Source organism: Myxocyprinus asiaticus, chromosome 26, assembly GCF_019703515.2.
Source record: "Myxocyprinus asiaticus isolate MX2 ecotype Aquarium Trade chromosome 26, UBuf_Myxa_2, whole genome shotgun sequence".
NCBI lineage: Eukaryota > Metazoa > Chordata > Actinopteri > Cypriniformes > Catostomidae > Myxocyprinus > Myxocyprinus asiaticus.
In genome coordinates, this window is record NC_059369.1 from 929,345 (window position 1) to 954,362 (window position 25,018).

The 25,018-nt window shown below is 42.2% G+C and overlaps 1 protein-coding gene across 10 annotated transcripts in view; it reads left to right on the forward strand.

Moving 5' to 3' along the window:
- Positions 1-25,018, forward strand: part of tspan4a (tetraspanin 4a) — a 214,022-nt gene that overhangs the window by 97,104 nt on the left and 91,900 nt on the right. For 4 of the 10 annotated variants that reach the window (XR_007893261.1, XR_007893262.1, XR_007893263.1 and 1 more), the window contains exons 4-7: positions 1,090-1,191; positions 1,781-1,912; positions 7,598-7,681; positions 7,779-7,896. Coding sequence is in view for 5 of the 10 variants with exons in the window: in XM_051657337.1 (XP_051513297.1) it covers positions 1,090-1,191; positions 1,781-1,912; positions 7,598-7,681; positions 7,779-7,847 (387 nt within the window). In the remaining 5 variants the exon portion in view is untranslated. Of the gene's footprint in view, positions 1-1,089; positions 1,192-1,780; positions 1,913-7,597; positions 7,682-7,778; positions 11,216-12,159; positions 12,331-13,066; positions 13,180-25,018 lie in introns of those variants that run through there. The other 6 variants (XM_051657341.1, XM_051657336.1, XM_051657339.1 and 3 more) reach the window with 3 other exon arrangements.

The following is a 25,018-nucleotide window of genomic DNA, read 5'->3' on the forward strand; positions in this document are numbered from 1 at the left end:
TGTTATAGTTAAGGTAAGCATATTTTTTGAGTGTTAAACCGGGACAGGGGGAGGGTGCAACTATATTTATATATACGCACACACACACACACACACACATACATACACATGTGAAAATGTATGTTTTATTTTATATTCTGTTTACAACTATTTTAATCACATTTAAGCACCTAAAAATGTTGGGTGACAAATTAATTTTAAAAAGTACAATTGTAATTTTCTTTAATGTTGAACTTGCATGTGTAATAATACGAGCTGTCACTGTTGAAAATGTCTGCCTAAAAATTAAGCAGAATTACATGTATAACAATTAGCTGTACGAATGTGATCTGCAGGTCTAATCTACCTCCGTGGGTGTTTCGCATTTTCACGTAGTAAAGGGGTGCTGTAGACTCACACCATCAGCTCTAAGGGGGAAAATACTTTGTGCTCCCACACATAATCCATTTAGATCGACTCTTCTTCGACGCTTCAATACAAACCAGAAATTAGATAACAAAATTCGGAAGAGCGGAGTACGGAAAAGGGGTGGGGCTGAATAAGGTGAATAGGCAGTTGTGTACTTGTGCTTCATTTATATGGGATGTTGCTGAATCTTTGCAACAGAATTTTCTTTCAAGGAATCCATACACTTCATATTGAGAGTACATGTACTGAATCTACTTATCTATGTACATGAAATGTAATGTTCAAGAAAACAGTAACTGTAACTCATTTTTGCAGGGTCCAGAACAACAATGTCCTGTACTGATTCATTTATGGATGGGGGTATTTTAGGGTTGGATATAAAACTGATTCAGATCTCGTGGAAGATCCTTCAAAACAGTCTACTTCAGTCTCTACCACAAGAGCTCTTTAAAGGCTTTTGAAACTCATGGTGCATATTTAAAGGATACATTTTTGTATCAACACTGTTACAATGTCAAGTTTGCCACCAAAGCCTTGTATTCACATCTTTACAGTGCAATACACATGAAAGACAGCGCTCCATAAACTGAGCATTTGTGCTTCAGGATATTATAGTCAAGAATGAATGTCATCTTTACAGACAGTCCTCATCACTGATGTTGATCTCCTCATGTGTTGCAGATCGATCTGTACGCTCAGAGTGACCTAAAGAAAGGTCTGCAGCTCTTCGGCACTGAAGGCAACATCGGTCTCACTAACGCCTGGAGTATCGTACAAACTGATGTATGTTCTTAAGACCTCAAGGAGTACACCAGGATCAAGACTGCATGTAGACTTCCGTTACTGCATTATAGTAAAGTTGAAGGAAGGACAGAGAGTATTATGGGTTGGAATTGGGTTTATCTGATGTTTTAGAGGTGAACTGGCTTAAACTCTATTAATGTCATGTGGCCTGGGTTGTTTACAGTACAGCTGTATTGTGCTTACACTTCATTCATTTGCATGTTAGTATCACATACTGCATTAGGTTAACAATATCCATGTCCAATGACCAAATCTCCCACACCGACATTGCAGGAAAATGTTCACACTTGATTCCCAAGGACACATTTACTTTTAATGAGCTCCAATTCAAGTTAAATCACTAAAATTCCAATGGCAAAAATCTCTTGTGATGCATGTACATGCACTGTTGGGCATTGTTAGTAGATAAATTGAAATGAAAACTTTCCTTCCTAGAAGTTCACAATGCTAAAAGTGCCTGAAGTTGATGAAACACCCACATATATGTATACAGTATATACACAAGTACTTTTACATTCACATACATGTTAATCTGTGTTCATCAGTTCATAATGTCTTTGTGTTGTAGTTTCGCTGCTGTGGCGTGACCAATCACACCGACTGGTTTCAGGTGTATAATGCCACGCGTGTGCCAGACTCATGTTGTCTGGAGTACAGTGATAACTGCGGTCTGGAGAATCCTGGCACCTGGTGGACAGCTGTAAGAAACACAACCTTTACATTTCTATCTGACTTCAAACTCAAACTGTCACATATCTGGGAATGTTTTTTCATTGTCAATTATTGTCAAAGAATCAACAGCTTTCTAAGAATACAGTGGTTCAAATCCCCACGAACACAATTTCCCTCGTGTTGACACATTTCCTACTAAAACAGGAAGTTGTGGCGGGATGAAGCAAAGAGACTTTTTAATAGACAACAGCCTTAAATGTACATCACAGCCCCAAAACAAGCATGATTTGCTATGTGCTATGACTAGATGTGTTAGGGTTAGATCAGCAGATGATGATGTCATCAATATTTCTGGCCCATATTCCATGAAGAGAAAATGAGACTGTACATTTTAAATGCATACTGTATGTCTGCTAAGCTTATTTTGTTGAGATGGACACTTGCAGATGTACCTATGAGGGCGTTCATGGCTACTCAGTGTTACGCATCGAGTACTCGCCTGCTGAAAACAATACAAACCCTCTCAGAAATTCAAATGGTTTTAACGCTTATGTGTAACGTTGCTGGCAATGACAGGCAGACGAAGCCGATGATGATGTGAAGAACCCAAGTGCAGTTTATTTACAAAGTGCAAATGTGAATCCAAAACATAACAAACAAAACATAAACATGAACTTGACTAGACTTACTACATTACACAAAACAAACATAAGGCTTGGCTTGGCTTGGCTTGGCCTGGCTTGGCCTGGCTTGGCCAACATTACACCAAATAATACCTGACACTGAACAAATGGCAAACATCAGGGCTAAATACACAGACATGGGGAACAAGTAAACAAGACAACCAATCACAAGACTGAACTAATAATCAGACAATGAAACATGAACCAATGACTTAACAGAACTGATAACAAGATAACAAGACTCATGAACACAAACCAGTGAGAACAAAACACATGGAACAAGAGAGGATCACATGAGGGAACAGATCACATGACATGGCAAAGAAACAGGAATAAACTTTCAAAATAAAAGACATGAGCACAAAACATGAACAAAACAAATAAATGTGACATAATGGGAGTTGTATTGGTTTTAATGGAAACTATAATGGTTCTCCATTGGTAATGTGTTGGCTTCTGTTGGTGGCAAGTTATTTCTGGTGGATACCATTAGGGACCATATCTGTAATGGAAACCAATACAAATAATTAAATACAAGAAATAAAACAATTTAAACCATGGCATGGGAGTCGTGTGGTGCCATGCGAGGGTCAGACATGTAAATGGTGAGCTCTGTGCACTTTTCTAGTTTTTAATACTTTTTGTGTCATAAACCGGTGAGATTCGATACAACCTGTTCCATAACTGTTCTACAGACAATATGTCAAAGAATTCAAAATCCTCGGGCTCTGGAGACATTAAAAGACACTTACGCACTCAAGCTGATACCCCTCACAGGGCCGCAGACCGGGGACTCAGTTTGGATGGTGCGGTGGGAGAGATTCAGCGTCAACTGTCGAGCATGTCCACAATGCTGGCAAAGGTCATTGCTGACTTGGAGGATCTTGCTGTAATACGTCGATCGATCACTGCCATGGAGACGAAATTCTCTGAGCTGGTTACAAGAGTGGGGGATGTCGAGAAACGGATTGATTATCTGGAGTCATCGGAGAGGGATTTAGCTGCTAACCTGCTAGCGACCAAGATGGACTTGGAGCATGTTTGGAAACAACATCCGAATTGTTGGAATTCCTGAGAACGAAGAAGGCCGAGATATGATGAAATTCCTAGATGAGCTCTTCCTGAGTCTGCTCGACATAACAGGCCATAAACTGGAAATCTGTTCTCCGAGTTCTGGCTCGGAGATCCGCTGAGGAAGATGGGCCCCGATCAGTTCTGGCCAAATTTCTGAGATCATCCGATAAAGATCTTATGTTATGCGAGGCAAGGATTAAAGGAAGGCTTTCTTGGAAGAACCACAGCATTTTCTTGTTCCCAGACTTTGCGAATTTGACAAGAGATAAACGTGATCGATTCAAGGAATGCAAGAAACTATTACATCAACAGAAGGTCGCTTTTGCACTGATGTTCCTGGCCAAAAATTTACATGCCCACAGCAAGTGATGTCCTTCATAAAGTCAATGGAAAGAGTAAGTCATTGTGTGATGCAGCCGAGTGGGCCTGACTCACTGAGTAACTTGACTGTCCGAGGAAACTGAACGCCTTTTTTGTTTCTTTTTGTGCTGGTTCCGCCTAGAGGCTGGAGTTTGTTTTGTGGAATAACACTCCTTCGGGACAGTATTTGGATGAATCTGCACATTCTTTGTGTTTATGCCTCCTATTGGATGGAGTTTGTTTTGTGGAATATTTCTTGCAAATCATAAGAGTGATTAGGGCATGTGTTACACTCATGTAACAGCCGAATGGGCCGGCTCAATGAACATTCGTTTGACTGCCCGAGGAAACTGAACAGACTTTTATTTCTTTTGTGCTGGTTCTGCTAGCGGCTGGAGCTTGTTTTGTGGAGGAACATACCTTCGGGACAGTTATGTGGATAAATCTACACGTTCTTTGTGCTTATGCCTCATGTTGGCTGGAGTTTGTTTTATAGATTATTTTCTGTTGTGTATTCTGTCTCACAAAATTTGTATAGAAACACCAGACTCGAGCAATCCAACAGCAAAAGTGTCACAGGGGCTCTCGTAGGCGTACATGAACTGTTTGAATTTAGAGGGATGGACGCCAGTTTCCGCTGTCGTGCACGGGGTTAATGCGCATGCTTTTCTTTTTTCTGTTTTTTTTTTGTTTGTTTGTTTTTTATTCTGGGGGAAGTTCGGGGTTTGTTTGTTGCTCTAATGTTGGAATGTGGTCTTTATAATTTTGTTTTTGACACACAATCTACTTTTTCTAATATGTCTAAATATCAAATGTTAATATGAGTGGATTGTCTCTCTCCACGTGGAATGTAAATGGGTTTGGGCACCCCATAAAAAGAAGGAAGGTTATTTCTTTTCTTAAACGTAAGAAATATGATATAGTGTTTCTTCAAGAAACACATCTTTCCTTGCAGGAAGCTGAAAAATTTGGGAAGATATGGGGTTGACATGTTTTCTTTAATGCAGGCTCAAGTAAGAGCAGGGGAGTCATTACATTGATAAGTAAGCATCTATAATTCAAATGTCTCAAACAGATTAAAGATAAATTAGGAAGAGTCATTGTTGTGTTAGCAGAAATTCAGGGGCAAAGGTTGATTTTGGCTAATATTTACACACCTAACAGCTTTTTTATAGATCTTGAAGGGATGTTGCAAGCCGCTGGGCACCCCTCATGATATAATATTGGGGGGAGACTTTAATCTTTTGATGGACTCAGTCCTTGATCATACAGAAGCAAAAGTGTGTAAGCCACCTAGAGCAACATTGACACTTCACAGGTTGTGTAAAAATTTTGGTCTTACAGATATTTGGAGACTTTTGAACCCATCTGGTAGGGACTATATATTTTTTTCATCAGTTTTTATTCTAGAATAGATTTTTTTTTTAATATCTAAGTGCTTCATTTAATCTGTTGTTGATTGTTCAATTGGAAACATTTTAGTCTCAGATCACGCCCTGGTGAGTTTAGAGGTGTTGCCACATACGGAGAAAAAGAAATCATATAGTTGCCGATTTAATGTATCCCTTTTGCAAAATCCTGAATTCCAACAAATGCAAAAGGCTGAAATCAGTGTCTATATGGAGACCAACTGGACCTCAGTATCCTCTGTTGGCGTGGCTTGGGATGCACTTAAGGTGGTTTTTAGGGGTCGGATCATACAGTATGCCTCATTCATCAAAAAATCCAAAGCACGGGAGTGGAAGGGAATATTAAAAGTGCCGAGGCAGAGCTGAAGCGCCGAATGTCATCTGATGGCCTCAGAGAACTGACCCAATTGAAATAAGATATAATACTATTTTGTCGTGGAAGGTGGAGTTTTGGCTATTCAGGGCAAGACAGTCATATTTTGAGTTGGGGGACAAAGAAGGGAAGCTTTTGGCTAGAGATATAATGAAGAGAGAGTTTTTCTACCATTCCCTCAGTGAAATCTGCTGGTGGTGAAATATTTACCTCAGCCATTGATACTAATAATGCTTTTAAAGAATTCTATCTTGATCTCTATAGTTCCACATCTTCATCTACTGATGAAGACATTAGAAACTTTGTGGAACAATTAGATCTCCCTAAATTGACAAATGAACAAATGGAGGAGTTTGGCAAGGTAATTAAGGCCTTGCATACAGGCAATGCTCCGGTGCCAGATGGTTTTGCCACTGAATTTTTTAGATCTTATGCTACAGAACTGGCTCCACTTTTGTCAGAAGTTTATATGGAATCATTAAAGAAATCCGAAGCTTTGGCTCTGACAGTGTACTGCCCAGTAACGGCTTTCCAGCCAAGCGCCTTCCAGTGGCCCAAACAGGGCATTAAGTATTTGGGCATTTTATTCTCAGCAAATTTGTGTGATTTAGTTAGAGTTAATTTTGACCCCTTAATAAAAAGGTTTTCGAGCAATGTGGGCAGGTGGGCTTCATTTCCTTTATCTATGATTGGGAAGGTTAATGTTATTCAAATAAATTGTATTCCAGAATTTAACTACTTGTTACAATCTCTCCCTGTAGATGTCCCCCTCTCTTATTTCAATCAGTTTGATAGCATAGCAAAGTCTTTCTATCAAGAGATTATGGGAGAAAGATTTAAACTTGGTATTGGAGGAGGAAGTGTGGGCTAGGATTCTAAAAAATGTCAAGTCTGCATCTAGAGATGCAAGGGTGCGCCTTATGCAATTCAAGATTTTATATAGATTCTATTGGACCCCCTCTAGATTGTATAGGCTTGGTCTTAAAGACACACCCACCTGCTGGCGATGCCAATCAGAAGATGGAGACACAACCCATGTGTTTTGGTAGTGTTTTAAGATTCAAGAATTTTGATTGAAGTTTCAGAGGTGTATGTGTGACGTTTTGGGCACTCAAATTTTACTTTGTCCCAGACTCTATATTTGGGTGATGGGGCGGTCATAAATTTGGGGGATAATCACATAAAAAATTGGGTTCTGACCAGTCTCATGATTGGCAGACAAATTATTTTAAGGAGTTGGAAGTTGGATGAAGCGCCCTCCTTTTCGGAGTGGTGTGTGGAGATGGGGAGGGTGGCAGCTTTCGAGGAGGTGGCAAGTAGAAGGCTACTAATCGGGTAGTGGACCAGTCAGTACAATCCCTAATAAAGATGACCTCAAAGCTAACAGACATACACTGAAAACCACAAAACATTTAAATTTCATGAGGTCTTTAACTTTTCAGGATCATATTTGAATGGAAAATACTTTTATCTACACATCTGCTGAATGTTTCAATCCCATCTGCATTTCCCAATACTCAAATATGCCATTATGATGTTCATTGTGATGTCTCAGTCTGCCTGTGTGAAGTGGCACGAGTGCAGGGCCGTAGTTAGTGGGGTGAAAGGTGGTAACGTTTCTAGGGGCCCACAGGTCCAGGGGGGCCCCACAACAAATTCTAAACTGTATTTTTGTAATATAAAGGGGTCCTGAGCAATATACAGTCAAGGGCCGCAGAATACCTTGCTACAGCCCTGCACGAGTGTGCAGTGTTTCCATAGAGGATCTTACTGGATGTAGTGCTGTTATGATTTATGTTTGTGTGTGTTGACAGCCGTGTTATGAGCGTGTCAAGGGCTGGCTGCAGGAGAATCTCATCGCTCTGTGGATTTTTGCACTGTGCACAGCGTTAACACAGGTACTGCACACACACACACACACACACACACACACACACACACAGCACTGTAACAGATCAATTATTGATGAACATCCCCTGATGTGTGTGTTTCCAGATCCTGGGACTTGTGTTCTCCATGACGATATTTTGTCACGCAGTGAAAGTGGACACGTTCTATGCATAGAGACCAGCAGCACCTCACAGGACCAAATCCGTCATTCTATCATACACAAGTCAGTGTTTATCGCTGTGGCCATCGAGCATAAAGTTTCATTAACATACTGCTATTGACAACGTAATTTTATAGTTCACTCAATTTAAAAGAATGAAACTATTCTTTCCATTTCGAAACTATTCTTTAATTGCTCTTTATTTTGAATAATTAATGGACAATATATTTTCTTGTCCATGTTTGAAAAACGAAAACAAATAAAACATTTAAGAGATCTTGGAGCGTTAAACAGGGAGATCAGTAACTAATGTCACTATTTTGTACTTGTATAATTTCATATAAAAACATATGCTATGTAATACAGCAATTTATATTTATTCAGAGTGAGTTACCAACAGATTTAAAGGGCAAGATATTAAGATCACAGTTTTGGATATATGACTTTATGAAAATATGGGCTCAGTCTTTGTTAAAGTAAAGACTTTATTAAAGGCACAATTAATGTATTAATACTGATGTCGGAACAAGCACAACTGTACAGGCTATTCATCAGTCATTTCCCATCTAGAATGAGCACGATTTAAATATTTGCTAATTTACAGTGGCTGCAAGAAGTGTTTGGGCTTCAAAGGTGAAGTGTGTCATTGAAGTGTGGCAACAAATGGAGTTGTAGTTTTTTTTTTTAAACAGGTTTTCTAAACAAACTACAAACAGAGTTGTAGTTTTTTTTTTAAACAGGTTTTCTAAACTCTCCCCCATCTGGTAGCCCCACCTCAAACCAATGCCATTGGTCGAGCCAGAGGTTGACATGTCGAGCTGCTCAAACAAACAGAGCAATGTTTGAAAGCACCACTGACACTCTTAAAGAAGTAATCGCTTACTTATAGTTAACTCTCGGTTAACTCTCTGCCCTGGTTATCAGTATAGTTACTTATAATTAATTTCAATTAAATTGAGATATAGGCAAATGTTTTAACATTGAACAAAATTACCCAAAGCAGCTTTAAAGGTGCACTCAATAACTTTTGTCTTTGTTTAATCTTGGACTTACAGTGACACCTATTGGTGTGAATGCAGCATCATTTAAAATATAATAAAAATAAATCATTTTCCGTTTCAGATGTAAAAATGATTAAAAAATATCACTATTCACAGTCAGCCATGATTACTTTAATCAATGAGTGAAAGTGTCAAATAACAGGACAGTTACTGAGATTAAGCGAGTAGTATTCGGCTGGACCCCATGTGCGGACCCTCTCCATGTAGAATAAAACAGCTTTTATATTGTTTCTACAAATTTTTAGATGACATTTAAGTGACTTGAATATCACTGGATTTTTATTTAACAAAACATCAAAGCAAGAGTGAGCTGCAAACAAATACTGCTGGATCTTTTCTCAGAACTAACTTCACTTTATATGTCATTTTTGCTCAGTGACTTTGAATGAACTGGTGTTGTGGTGATTTTTGGTGGATGTCTGAAGTCAGTTCTTCTCAAGTTCACACAGGTGGAGTTCAACACACCGACAAACGCAAAGCGGCTTCATTTTATGCGCAATATCTGTTAGCATTTCAAATCTAACAAACTTCTTTTTGTGAAAGGTTTTGGATTAGGTTTCTTTCAAATAAATGACACTTGCTTAAATATTTTGTTCTATAATGTAATTATATTCAGACATTTTTAAATGTCCAAATATTTTTTGTTGCCACTGAATGTTGACTGATAACCTTATGTTCAGTCATGGAAAAAAATTAAGATCTGTTAAAATAAGCACAGCAGGATGAAAAATATTAAATGTTCCGGGTTCAGTACAAGTTAAGCTCAATCGACAGCATTTGTGGCATAATGTTGATTAACACAAAAACTAATTTGGACTCGTCCCTCCTTTTCTTTAGAAAAAGCAAAAATCTGTGTTAGTGAGTCACTTACAATGGAAGTCAATGGGGCCCATTTTTGGAGGGTTTAAAGGCAGAAATGTGAAGCTTATAATTTTATAAAAGCACTTACATTAATTCTTCTGTTAATGTATTATTTCAGCTGTAAAGTTGTTTAAAACATCGTTTTTACAGTCATTGTAGGGTTTATGATGTTATGCCTTCATGGCAATGATGTTGTAAAATTGGCTATAACTTTACACAGATGCAGTTAGTAAGTGATTTTATCACACTAAAATCATGTTAACACACATATTGTTTACATCTTGTGTCTATACTTTTGAAACAGTGAGTATTTTAATGTTTACTGATTGACCCCATTGACTTCAATTGTAAGTGTCTCACTGGAACACAAATTTTTGATTTGAGTCGAAATTAATTAATCAACATTATGCCACAAATGCTGTCAGTTGAGCTTAAAGGAATAGTTCACTCCAAAATGTAAATTCTCTCATCATTTACTCACCCTCATGCCATCCCAGATGTGTATGACTTTCTTCAGCAGAACACAAATGAAGATTTTAAGAGAAGAATATCTCAGCTCAGTTGGTCTGCACAATGCAAGTGAATGGTGACCAAAAGCTCAAAAAAGCACATAAAGGCAGCATAAAAGTAATCCATATGACTCCAGTGTTTTAATCTGTCTTCTGAAGTGATATGATAGGTGTGTGTGAGAAACAGATCAATATTAAAGTTTTTTTTTTTTTTTCCTATACATCAGCACCTTTGACCAGCCCTGACCAGTACGTGACTGAATGTAGACTGAATGTGAAAGTGAAAATATAGATTTACAGTTAAAAATGACTCAAATATTTATCTCACCTTATCTTATCAATATTTTATCAATATTTATCTTAATATGTTTCTCACCTACACCTACAGTATAATCAATTCAGAAGATATGGATTTAACCACTGGAGTCGTATGGAGATCATTTTAATTGTTGGGTGAACTATTCCTTAACTTATATCTGTAATGTTAGTATTTTAAACATGTTTTGAACATTTCTTTCTTAACACTCAGCTGTCTGGTCAAGTAATAAGTAAAGATCTTTTCACACAAAATTGGATTAATAATGAAAAAAATAATAATAATAATAATAATAATAATAATAAAAAAATAAAAAACAATAAATAAAAAAAAATAATATATATATATTTCTAAAATGATGAGATGCTAAACATGCAACATTAAGAGGTCATGTGACAATGTAGCCTACTACTGGTGGAAATGTTATTATGGAATACTGCTTACTGTTACACTCACTATTTAAATAATAATAATAATAATAATACATATATATAGGAAGCAGTATGCAGTATTTACTGCACAGTATTTAGCAAGTAGTAATCATCAGTATTAAATTCTGAAGATAAAAGAAAGGTACAGTCATGTGACCTCCATCTCTAAATGTACACCTGTGAGACATATATTATGAAAATAAAGCTTTTACAATAATATGGATGTTTGTTGATTATCATCAGGGATTACCATCAAAATCACTTCTTAAAGCAAGTGTTTTATCATTAGGCTAAAGTGTGTTTATTTTCACCACTAGAACTGCAAAGAGAAACATTTCTTTCATCCAGCCCATAAACACACACCACTGATTGGGTGGACTGAAGATGTAGAGTGCAGTAGAATGGCAGCTAGTATGAAACAGCCTGGGTGATTGTCCTGATTAGCCAGTTATGATGACTCTTACTTCCTTCATCAGCCAGAAAGAGCATATTATAATATCTTGTTTTATTATATTAATCATAGTCTGCATTACACTTTCTTAGTGCACGCCATTGTCATCCAGGTCACAACTGAAGTGGACGTGAATGAGTGCGTGGTCATTTGATGTATGTGTTATTAGGTGTGTTTGACTTAAACACGAGGCTGAATCCAGCTCTTTATTTGCCAGCTCTTATTTGCCGAAATAACCATTCCACCTTAAAAAATGGTGGGTGGCATATAGGGCCTCCCGTTTATTTTCATTGACTGTATTCAGTTGCACTGAGGCTGCGTTCAGCAGGTATTTGTATAGACTATCGACATACATTTGTAAAATTATTTTCACGGCATCATTTTTAATTGAACGTTTCTATAAAAGGTGCCTGTGACAATGTTTAAGCTAAGGAAGCCTGTGCCTTATATAAGACCCATCCATCCCATATTCCATGTTCACTTGAAAGTCTCTGTAAGGATGATATTAGACAAAGTTTGCTATTGAGATTTGATTTTCTTTATCGTTTCTATTATGAATCATCTAACATGTCATGTGTAACAATACTCACATAACTCCGACTTTTCCCACGCTATTTTTAAAAGGCTTTATTAAAGCTACACTATGTAACTTTTGGCTCTCTAGCGGTTAAAAAAGAAAACTGCATGTGTTTTGCAGAAGGCCATTATTTTGGTTGTGCTTTGGCTCTGCTCCTCTGCGCGGATGAATGTGGTTCGAGGCACCGTTGTACACAGGGGTACAGGACATCTTATCAGAGTGAATGGAAAAATAAATAACGAAAGAAAAGAAAAGAAAAGACGGATATCCGAAAACATGTCATCTGAGCTTGTAAGTGCCATATCTTATGCTGTTGTTTTGACTTATTGCAAAACACTGATGTTTTGAAATAAATGACGTTACAAAAGTTAGGCAATGATCGTTAACATTAGACATAAGGATTGATAGTCTGATAAGGTTAAACGTTGTAAAGTTTTTATAACGGCAGGATATTCTGGCCAAATAGACCACAATAGTAACTAATTTATAGATTGTCATTGTTACCAACCAGTGGTGAACATCATTTCAAGACTCGCATGTCCTTGGCAAGCCTAGGACTAAAGGATTTATTTATATAAATTACTGCCATTATAAAGAAAAATACACACGTGTGCTAACAAGTGAAAAGTTCTGCACCGATTACAGTATAATTATTGTATTTCACTACAGACGTGTATGTGTGTGTGTATGTGATTACACAACTGGAACAAGTTCTGTTCTCTTGGGCAATGGAGTCAGGAGGCAACCAAGCAGTGCAGCCAAGACTTTATTTCTCTGCCTCAGGTTCTTAACACAGTCTGTTCACGTAGATTCAAACACTCAATCAGATAACAAAAGAAATGTTTTAAACACTCAGTCAGATCATGGATACACTCAGCAAGTGTCGAGTTCATGCTCTCTCTCTCTCCCTCCACTGTTGAGCTGATGCGGCTTTTAAGTCTCCCTCCATCATCAATATAAAAAGAGACAGGTGTTAGACATAATTACAACCCAGGTGACGAGCCTTACCACTCTCTCTCTCCCGCAGAGAGATACACGACCACGCCCCCATCACCACATATCCACACTGCCCAACTCAGACCATGGCAACATCTGGCCTGTCAACTCCCCACCCCCCCCATTTCTGGAGAGGAAGTCAGCCACAGCCATCTGCACTCCTGGTCTGTGGATCACCTCAAATTTGAACAGCTGAAGTGCCAGGTACCAACGGGTGATCTGCACGTTGGTATCTTTCATGCAGTGGAGCCATTGGAGTGGGGTGTTATCTGAACAGAGGGTGAAGGCCCACCCCAGCAGGTAGTAGCAGAGAGTGAGGATGGCCCACTTGATCGGCAGACACTCCTTCTTCACGTTGCTGTATTTAGTCTCTCTCAGCAAGAGCTTACGACTAATGTACAGCACCGGTCGCTCCTCCCCCTCCACCTCCTGCGAGAGCACTGCCCCCAGCCCTCTGTCCGATGCATCCATCTGCAAAATAAAGGGGAGAGAGAAATTAGGAGCATATAAAAGTGGCCCCCCACAAAGCGCAGACTTTATCTTTAGAAAAGTCTTTTTGCATGACTCTGTCCACTGGACCGGATCGGGGGCCCCCTTTCTAGTAAGATCAGTCAGCGGGCTGGTTACGTCAGAGTAACTAGGCACAAACCTTCAGTAGTAGCCAGCCAGCCCCAGACACTGTCTCTCCTTCTTTTTGGTCTTGGGCCTTGGACAGGCCGCGATCACTGTGGTTTTGTCATCCTGGAGACGCACCTGCCTGTGGCCCAAGTGAAACCCCAGATACCGAACTTCCACCCACCCAATTGCACACTTCTTCAGGTTGGCCGTGAGCCCCGCACATCGCAGTGATCTCAGGACAGCTCTCAGATGTTGCATATGCTGCTGCCAGTCATTACTATAGATAATAATATCATCTAAATATGCAGCAGCATATGTTGTATGGGGTCTGAGTATTTTGTCCATGAGACGCTAAAACATACCTGGGGCCCCGAACAAACCGAACGGAAGGGTCACAAATTGGTGTAAGCCAAATGGTGTGTTAAAAGCAGTTTTTTCTCAAGAGATTGGAGTTAACCCTCTGGTGTCGACAGACGTGCCGGTGCGTCCTGCTGGACTTTTTCCGCATAACAGCAGAAACAACTTAAAATACTCATTTGTGGGCATACAGATAACACATCATTAGAAACTATAAAAGGTCTACTTTTATTTGTGTACACTCACAATAACAACAAAACCTTGTGCTTTTGTAAAATAAAGAAAATAAACAGGGTGCGCTTTCAGCCGTCTCTGTGTCTGCGAGCATCTTTCTGAAACACGTCACAAAAATGAAGTGAAACTCCGCGAATACTTATCACACAAACATGAAACATATGTCTAAAGAAAGCTTAAAATGTCTACATTTAAATAAAACAAATTCAAATTTAAAACAAATATTCTCCTGCAATGTAATCTGCATGAAACAAAGCGATGTACAGTTTCTCCTGGCTCAGCTCATTATCGCTAATGAGATCACACCCACCAGCAGAGCGCGCTATTCATACGGTAATGTGCTGAGGTGATCACAGTGCCTTAAAAAACATCAAGTTCATTCACTTTTCTGCGCGTTTGGAGGATGGCATGCTACACAGGTGAGGAAGCTCTACAGATGGTCCTGGATAGTGAGGAAGAGTTCACAATTTCCTCAGAAGAAGAGCAGGACTCCGACAATGAATGTTTACATTTTGAAGAGCGACTTGATCCAGCCGAGGATACAATTTCGGATGAGTAAGTCTTTACTTACATTAGTTGACATGCTATTTTATATAAACATGTACATATTTTACTAGTTGGACTATTTCCAGACTTGCCAGCCAGAATTCAAAGTATTGAAATTTGAAATATGTCCTAATAGGCAAGTTTTAGTTACATTTAAATGTTGTTTCGGCTAAAGCAGGTATTTAAATTGTATGCTGTATGATATCAATATGTAATGTAATATGATATAAAAATAATATGAATGTTTAGATTATATTTTAACTAGTGTTTATTCTGCCTCATTATCATCAACAAAGCTTGTGCTTGCAAATATCTGTTCGGGTGTAAATGTGTAAAATGTGCTGTAAATATGCCCATATTAGAAAATCAGCATATTAGAATGATTTCTGAAGGATCATGTGACACTGAAGACTGCAGTAATGATGCTGAAAATTCAGCTCTGATCACAGGAATAAATTGTATTTTACAATATATTTGAATAGAAAAGTTATTTTAAATTGTAAAAATATTTCACAATATCACTGTTTTTGCTGTATTGTGGATCAAATAAATGCAGCTTTGGTGAGCAGAAGAGACTTCTTTTAAAAACATTAAAAAATCTTACTGATCTAAAATTTTAAATGGTAGTGTAGATCTAAAGTAAAGTCTTTATGTAAAGAAAATGTATAGTCAGATTACTTTTAACTTAAACCTCATTTTGTGAATAAGCTACAAACATTCATTCTCTCTCAGGGGAGGGGTCTTTGTCTCCTCAGGTGTGAATTACATATATTCATGATCATCCACGCCTCCTCGTATATGGCCTTTCTAACACTAAAAGTGTCTTACAAAAGTTAAATGACTATATTTGTATGAATGAGTGATCAGGATGGGTTTCACATTATTTTATAGCAAAAACTCTAGGCTACAAGATCCAGTCCTCAAAAGTCTTGTGAACAAATGTTTAGTATGTGTTATATGGCCTTATTTCATTGATTTAAAATTTTTGTTTTTTCAAAAACCACGCATAAACGTTATTTTCTCAAAAATACAAACATGTACATACATGTTCCTCACATATTATTATAGCCCAGTTTGTGCTGAATACAGTGTTATCAGACTTTAGCCATTAATATGTTATTAAGCAACTGAAAAAAGCACAAATGGTAAGGCATGTCAAAACTTCTCCAGGGCCCCAAACACCCTCAGACCACAGAGGGTTCAAGTGATCTGCCAATAACCCGTTGTTAAGCCCAGTGTCGAATAAAATTGAGCCACACCCAACCGTTCATGCAATTCGTCAATCCTAGGCATTGGATACGCATCAAATTTGCAATAGTCTACACAGAACCGGACCGACCCGTCGCTCTTAGGCACCAGAACAGGCTGGCCCAATCGCTGTGTGACTTTTCTATTACGCCCATATCAAGCATAGCATCTAATTCTTCCTCAACAACATTTTTTTTTTGTGTTCAGGAAGGCGATAGGGGCGGTTATGAATCACCACCCACGGGGTGGTCTCGATATGAGATTCGTGTGACCGGGGAGAGGCGAGACCACGTCCGCAAATTCCGTTTGCAACTTGGCCACGTTTGTGAGCTGCGATGGTGAGAGGTGGTCTCCAAAAGGGATCTGAGTGAATCAATTTGGTTTGAGAGTCACCTCTGGCCCGAGCTCTGCCCTCTCGGAGACTACCATTGGTAGGGCCACAGGGACCGCCTCCCTTCATGATTTTAGGAGGTTGAGATGGTAAACTTGACGTGTCCTGCCCCTATTCATTCACTTAACCTCATTATCGAGATCTCTGACTCGCCGTGTGACCTCAAAGGGCCCTTGCCACTTGGCGAGTAATTTAGAGCTTGAAGTGGGTAGTCATACAAGCACTTTATCTCCTGGTGAAAATTTTTGTAGTCGAGTGCCCCTGTCATGTTCCTGAGCTTGGAGCAAATTCTCCTGTGTTAATCGACCCAAGGTGTGGAGTTTTGCTCTAAGATCAAGAACGTACTGAATAAAATTTTTACTGTATGAAGGTCCCTCCTCCCAAGCTTCCCGTATAACTTAAAGCACGCCACGCGGTCGACGCCCATACAGTAGCTCGAATGGGGAAAACCCTGCGGAGGCAGGGGATCGAGCCACTTATTCCAATTTCTAGCATCCTCATGTACGAACTTACGAATCATGTTTTAAGGTTTTATTAAATCATTCCACTAACCCATCTGTTTGTGGGTGGTAAACACTTGTGCGAATCGATTTAATACATAACAATTTGTATAGTTTGAGTAGTGTTCATGACATAAAGCTAGTGCCTTGATCAGTGAGGATTTCTTTTGGAATCCCCACTCGGGAGATTATTCTGAAGAGTGCCTCTGCAACACTACGTGCTGAGATGCAGGAGAGAGAGAGAGAGAAGAGAGAGAAAGAGAGACTGCTTCGCTGCCTTCCGGAAATGCCGCCATGTAGTCCTCTGCCAGCTGGATGGCCTCTTCCAGCAATGTCAGGCGGTGGCACTGGACCCACTTGGCCATCCCACAAGGAAGCTGGGTGACAAACTGCTCCAGTACCACCAGGTCGACGATGTCCATGGTGCCGCGGTTCCCCTCAGCCAGCAACCATTTCCGGCAAGCATCCCAGAGCTGTTGGGCAAAGGCAAACGGGCGGCCGTGTCTCCCAAACCTCAGGGATCGGAACCGCTGGCGATTTTGCTCTGGACTACGACCGACCTTCTGCAGGATGGTTTTCTTGAGGTCGGGGTAATTGAGGAGGCTGGCGTTGGGAAGACGTTGTGCTGCTGGCTGCGCCTCCCCTGAGAGTAACGGTAACAAGCGGGCTGCCACTTCCACACCTCAGCATTTTTTTCAAACAAGTCGAGGTAGACCTCTTGATCGTCGTCTGGCCCCAACTTCATGAGGGTCATGAGGGAAGTGGGCTCCGGGGGGGGTCACAGCACCAGCCCCCTCTCAGTCGATAAGGCTCCGGAACACCTACCGGTCCTCCAATTGGGCCTGGATCAAGAGTTGTTACCACTGTTCCTGCTCCATCTGGGTTTGCTGGATGCTGGCGAGGGATTTGATGACTTCACCCAGCAGTGATGATTCCATAATGCCGTTGTCCTCCAACATCCCTGGTTTCGGCACCAGTGTAACAAGTTCTGTTCTCTTGGGCAACGGAGGAGTCAGGAGGCAACGAAACAGTTCAGGCAAGACTTTTATTTCTCTGCTTCAGTTTCTTAACACAGTCTGTTCACGTAGGTTCACTGTAACACTCAATCAGATAACAAAAGAAACGTTTTAAACACTCACTGAAGTAACAGTATGTATTAAAATAGAAACTTATATATTTATATATTATATACTTAGTTACTGTGTGTGAGTATTGTTACACATGACAAGTTAGATGATTCATAATAAAAATGATAAAGAAAATCAAATCTCAATAGCAAACTTTGTCTAATGTCATCTTTACACAGACTTTCACATGAACATGGAATGTGGAATGGATGGGTCTTAAATTAGGCACAGGCTTCCTTAGCTTAAACATTGTCACAGGCGCCTTTTATAGAAACATTCAATTAAAAATGATGCCGTGAAAATAATTTTACAAATGTATGTCGATAGTCTATTCAAATACCTGCTGAATGCAGCTTCAGATTTTCAGTGCAACTGTACCTTTAAAATATACAGCCAATGAAAATAAACGGGAGGCCCTATATGCCACCCACCATTTTTTAAGGTGGAACTGTTATTTCAGTGAATAAGGAGCTGGATTTAGCCTCGTGACTTGAACTGCATCTCGATTTACTGATCAGCGAGATTTGCCGGTTGCAGTCGGGGAGGAGTTGAAAAGAGAGCCGTTAAGCTGCACTTTGCTCTTCCCGTCGCGTGCTGATCCTACACCAGCCACAGAAGATCATGTGATGTTTGCAGGTGAAATGTATGGAGCCAGAATGATCTAAAAAATAATATATATACAAAATACAATTTATAAAAGCACAGCAAAATTAACATTCTCAAAATCAGATTCATAAATTCAAAATACAATTAATAAATACACAAGTGAGAGCACAGATATTTCCCCAATTGCCCTCACAAATACATCTCACTTTAATAAATTCAAAATGTTTTCACATATATGTTTCTATCAAGTGGATTATTAATGGATTGTTGAATCTGCATTTGCAATTCGTCACATGTGGGTAACTTTAAATTTGTGTGTGGCTATTTTTGAGACCTTCCTGCCAGGTTGCATTCACAAAGGCTGTGTCTCGTTTGGAAGGATGCGTCCTCCGGAGGTCACATTTGTTGGCCACATACGTCATCGAGGCTGTCTCGTTTCAGAATAGCTAGTAGGACGCTTCGAATGCAGCCTTCGAATGCGACCTTCTTTCACAGGAATTCGGAGGATGCATGAGGTGTATCCTTTGTGGGCGCTTATAACCCACAATACATTGCTTCAACGGAAATGTTTTTAAAAAATGACGGCAATTTGCCCGTAAATATGTTCAAACGCAAATAATGTTAATTCCCAAGTTGAAGTACCTCAGTAGATGGGTGCAGAGTATATAATATGTATAATTATATTAATATATAATTAAAATAAAATATTAGACTAAAAGTACACCTGTAAAATCTATTTTCTTTTCTCTTTACATCATTATAACTCTCCTAAAATGTACCTCATACATTCCATTCTAAAGGGACTTTGTTCCCTTCTCACTCACAGTGCTCGTGCTTGTTAAAGAGTGGCGTGCTGTCATAGCAACCATGTTACCTTCCGTTTCCGTTTGTCCTACGAAGGCCGTCTCCTTTAAACAAGGTTTGTTTAAAGGAGGACACTCGGTATACTGCAGCCTTCAAAGGACGCATCCTACCTAGCATGCAGCCTTCCAAACGAGACACAGCCAAATAGTGTTTTTTTGGGAGCAGTCCTCTTTAGCCAATCACTTTGAGCTTTTAATCCACCAATCATAACACGCCATGCTGATCTGACTCGAGAAGCATAATGTTATGTTATTTTGCGCAATGTGACTGCATTAGTGCACAGAGAGGGACATTTTCCGCGTTTCAGCATTACAGCAGACCACACTCCACGAGTAAGTAAAGCAGACTGTCTACTCTATGTCTCATTGCATTTTATAACTCATAATATATTATAAGGTTTGTTTTTAATAAGTGTGGCATTTGCAGAGCTGCAAAGCTAATGCTAATGACCGGTAGCCACACTTTCTGAAGAGAAGCCAGCTATCTTTAAAATTAAGAGAAACATATTTTAACTTTAGTGTTTGTAGACTGAGAGGTGATCATAGAGGTGAAAATGTAGAAGTAGCACAGCAAATATTTTCAGTTTGTAGAATGTCAGATCTTTACTATGGAAATAAGGATATGGATAAGGAGATATACTTGTTTCCATAGTAAAGCTCTGACATTCCACACACATCTTAGATCAGCTGCCCGTATGACAATGAAAGGACAAACAAAAACACAACTTAAAGAAGTCTCTGATTATGAACACTTTTACCAGCAATGAAGCTGTTGTTGTCAGTTCCACAAACTGAAAACATTAGCTGTGCTACTTCTGCATTTTCACCTCCATCATCACCTCTCAGACTACAAAGCATCAAACATTACGATGCATTACAGTTACACACAATTGATTATGGACTAGCAGGTTAAGCAGAGATTATATAGTATATTTGTATATATTATAGTATATTTTTATATATCAAACATAAAAAGTGCTTATATAGAATAGTTTGAGCATTATTTTAATCCAGGAAAATAAGGATGAAACTGTAAGGTATTCTTGACGTTGCTGAGAGAATCCTGGGCACTCAGCCATGACAGAAAAGTACTAGGGAGAGAGTACTCTTCAAAGCACTGAATGTCACAGACAATTGTGAAAGATTACCACAGCCAATAGTCAAAGTTATTGTATACTTGCATAATAAATGAATTTAAAAGGTTATTTTTAAAAATAGACTAACTGCCAGAATTCCACCATTAAAAAGAAGTCAGAGAGTCTGTGAAATAATGGTGGTGAACAAGGACAGTGGAGAAGTACGCAAATGGTCAAGATAACAGGAGGGGTGAGCTTATGAGGTAAAGTGTGATAACAGAAGTGTATAAACAAGTAAGCTTTGAATGAGAAGATCAGACGATACAGCTGGTGTCTTGGCTTTGTTGTTTTGCTCAGTAAAGTCTAACCTATTGACACCTGGAACTCCTGACTTCGAGAGTTCCCTATCTGTCACTCACTCGACGTTGTGTCGATGTAGTGACACGAGGGGTCACTCTTGGGAGCCCGAGACACCTTTGGTTTTGATAAAAGGCCATTGAAAATTGGCGAGTGGTATTTGCATGCCACTCCCCCAGACATATGGGTATAAAAGGAGCTGGTATGCAACCACTCATTCAGATTTTCTCTTCGGAGCCGAACGGTCATGCCCTCTGAGCTGAATTCCCACGACTGTTCATTCACCTCTGCTGGATCTGACGGCACATTTCAGCGGCTTCTCCCTCCTCTGCACTGGTGCACTACAGAGAATGCCCCTGGGCGCTTTGGCAGAAATAAGAGTATATTTCTCTAAAAGAGCGGCACACAGGGAACATCTTTTAAAGACGCGTCTTTTTAAAGATGCCTTTCCTTTGTGTGTTATTCCTGGTTGCACTCGTTATCTTTCGTGTCTGGGGTCTGCTCATGCGGAGACAGCGTTCGTGGATGGGTCATGTACTCATTGCGAGGACATGTCCATGGCAACAGTGCGGTCGCGGCTTGCCTTCGTATGAAAGCAAGCCACCCCAGAGGCTCCCCGCATCGGTCCTTTTACCCACGGTATGAGGCCAGCGCGGCTAGCACTGGGGGCGATTTGGGGACCCCAATGGGACCGCCTCCGCCAGGTATCCCCCCGCGGACCTCCCATTCCCCAGCACGGTCGTCTGCCCTGATCGGGCTTCCGGATGAGTCCGCCAGCTCGTCTCATGGCGAGTTCGACCTCTTATTCGGAGCCCACAAAAGTGATGAGCTCTCGAGCGCAGCATTGGAGAGCGGGCTCATCCAGTCGGACGTGGAAGCCTCAGCTGGGCTTCTCCCTTCGAGTGCAGTCACCTGGTCACAGGCTGACGCGGAGATGATGACATGCTTTCCCAGGCAGCCGCGAGCATCGGGCTAGAGTGGAACCCTCCGCTCTTCCCTGAACCCTCGCGGCTCGATGATTGGTTCCTGGGCTCGCAGCGCCACTCAAAGCCATGCTCCGCCTCTGTTCCTTTCTTCCCGGAAGTGCATGAAGAGCTGACAAGGTCGTGGGAGGCACTCTTTACTGCCCGGTCCCGATCTTTTCAGCTTCCCCGCACTAACTACCCTCGATGGTGGGGCGGCCAAGGGCTATTCGGCAATCCCTTGGTGGATAAAGGCGCTCGCGGTGCACCTATGCCTGCAGAGCGCCGCCACCTGGCGCGGGTGCCCAAAGCCCCCATCCAAGGCCTGTAGGTTTACGTCGCCTACAGTGCCGCTGGACAAGCCACCTCCACCCTGCACGCCATGGCTCTCCTGCAAGTCCGCCGAGGTGCTAAAGGAACTGCACGAGGGTAGTTCCACCCCGGGATTGATGCAGGAACTGCGCTCGGTGACCGACCTCGCTCTCCGAGTGACGGAGGTCACAGCGCGGTCTCTCGGGCGGACGATGTCCACATTAGTGGTAGTGCTGCCCCCATCTCCCAGGCTGGCCTATTCAGCGACACCATCAAGGACTTTGCCCAGCAGTTCTCGATGGTGGAGCAGCAGACGGAGGCTATCTGGCATATCCTGCCCCAGCGCGGCTCAAGATCCCACACCCCGTCTGCTCATCGCCAAGGGCGTCCCCCTGTAGTGACTGCACCGGCTCCGCCGCAGCCCGCCCCTTAGGCCCGGCCCCGGTGTGGAGCCCACCGCAGGAAGCAGATGCCACCTGTCTCGCGGCCACCAAGAAACCGTGAAAGGCTTTTAAGCGCCCCTGAGATGGGCGACCCAGGGACAACGAAACCCGCTGCTCTGGAGCTGGTAAGCAGACCTCTCCATCCCCCGGTCAGGGCCGGGAGGAGAATCTTTTTGTTACCTTTGCATTTAATTGCGCTGCATGCCCAAGTGGCTGCAGTACCCAAGAGTTCAGCAAGATTAGTTTCCTTGTTCCCTGGGTCACGTATCCGGTGTGCACAGCCATCATCACGACAACCGTCCACCACTCTATTTGGAAGGTTTGGCGCTCCAGCGATGGTCTCCCGCACCTGAGCGCCCAGCTGTGGCACAAATCCGCCCCCGATGTAACAGTCTCCACGGGTCACGAGGACAGGCCTCTTCCTCCCCCATCCCAGGCTGTTTCGGGGGTGGTCACAAGGAGCCAGGTAAGTGCTTCGATGTCCCTAGACTCAGTACGGCCACGACATGGTGTGGCACCTCAAGCTCCGCCCCGCCGCGAGGCCCCACCTGCCGGTACATCCGATGATGTTGTCCCTTTGGTCCCCCTTGCGTGGAACTTGGATGTGTGGCTTGCGCTTCCAATCCGTTGCGATGGCTGGTCCGGACCGTCTGACTCGGCTACACGATTCAGTTTGCCAGGCATCCGCCCAGGTTCAGCGGTATCCACTTCAACTTGCTGAAGGATGAAAATGCTGCTACCTTGCGCGTGGAGATCGCTACCCTCCTACGGATGGGTGCGAAATAACCTGTCCCTCCAGCCGAGATGAAGAAGGGGTTTTACAGCCCCTACTTCATCGTACCAAAAAAAGGCGGTGGGTTGCGGCCAATCTTGGACCTGCGAGTACTGAACCGGGCTTTACACAGACTCCCGTTCAAGATGCTGATGCAAAAATGCATTATGGTGAGCATCCGGCATCAAGATTGGTTTGCGGCGGTAGACCTGAAGAACGCGTACTTCCATGTCTCGATTCTACCTCGACACAGACCCTTCCTGCGGTTTGCATTCAAGGGTCAGGCGTATCAGTACAAGGTCCTCCCTTTCGGCCTGTACTTTCCTCCTCATGTCTTCACGAAAGTCGCAGAGGCAGCCCTTGCCCCATTAAGTGAAGTGGGTATTCGCATTCTCAACGATTGGCTAATCTCGATGATTGGCTAATCCTAGCTCACTCTTGGGACATGTTGTGTGCACACAGGGACTTGGTGCTCTCACACCTCAGCCGACTAGGGCTTCGGGTCAACTGGGAAAAGAGCAAGCTCCTCCCGGTTCAGAGCATCTCTTTCCTTGGTTTGGAGTTGGACTCAGTCTCTTTGACAGCGCGCCTCACGAACGAGCGTGCACAGTCGGTGCTGGCCTGTTTGAAGGCGTTCAAACAGAAAACAGCGGTTCTACTGAAACTCTTTCAGAGGCTCCTGGGGCATATGGCATCCTCAGCGGGGTCCACCCTGCTCGGGTCGATGCATATGAGACTGCTTCATCACTGGCTACAGACTCGAATCCCGAGATGGGCATGGCGCCGCGGGACACATTGCGTGGTCATCACGCCGGTCTGTCACCATCTTTTCAGCCCTTGGACCGACCTCTCGTTTCTACGAGCAGGTGTTCCCCTAGAGCAGGTCTCCAGGCACGTCGTGGTCATGACAGATGCCTCCAAAACGGGCTGGGGCGCTGTTTGCAACGGGCACGCAGCCGCCGGCTTGTGGACGGGCCTGCGACTGCATTGGCAGATCTACTGTCTCGAGTTGTTGACAATTCTGCTTGCCCTGCGGAGGTTTCGGCCATTGATCCAGGGCAAGCACGTGTTAGTTCGGACAGACAACACGGCAACGGTAGCATATGTCAACCGCCAAGGCGGTCTGCACTCTCGTTGTTTGTCACAACTCGCCTGCCGTCTCCTCCTCTGGAGTCAGCAGCACTTCAAGTCGCTGCGAGCCACTCACATCCCCGGCGACCTCAACACTACAGCGGATGCGGCAGGTTACCCTCAGGGGAGAGTGGAGACTCCACCCTCAGGTGGTCCAGCTGATTTGGAGTCGATTCAGACAGGCACAGGTGGACCTGTTCGCCTCCCAAGAATCCTCCCACTGCCCGCTCTGGTATGCCCTGACCGAGGTACCCCTCGGCATAGATGCACTGGCACACAGCTGGACCCCTGGCCTGCGCAAATATGCGTTTCCCCCAGTGAGCCTACGACCCGACCAGACATGGTTCTTGGACCTCACACTCCTCGCGACAGCCCCCCCCTGGCGAATTCCCCTGAGGAAGGACCTTCTTTCTCAGGGACGGGGCACCATCTGGCACCCA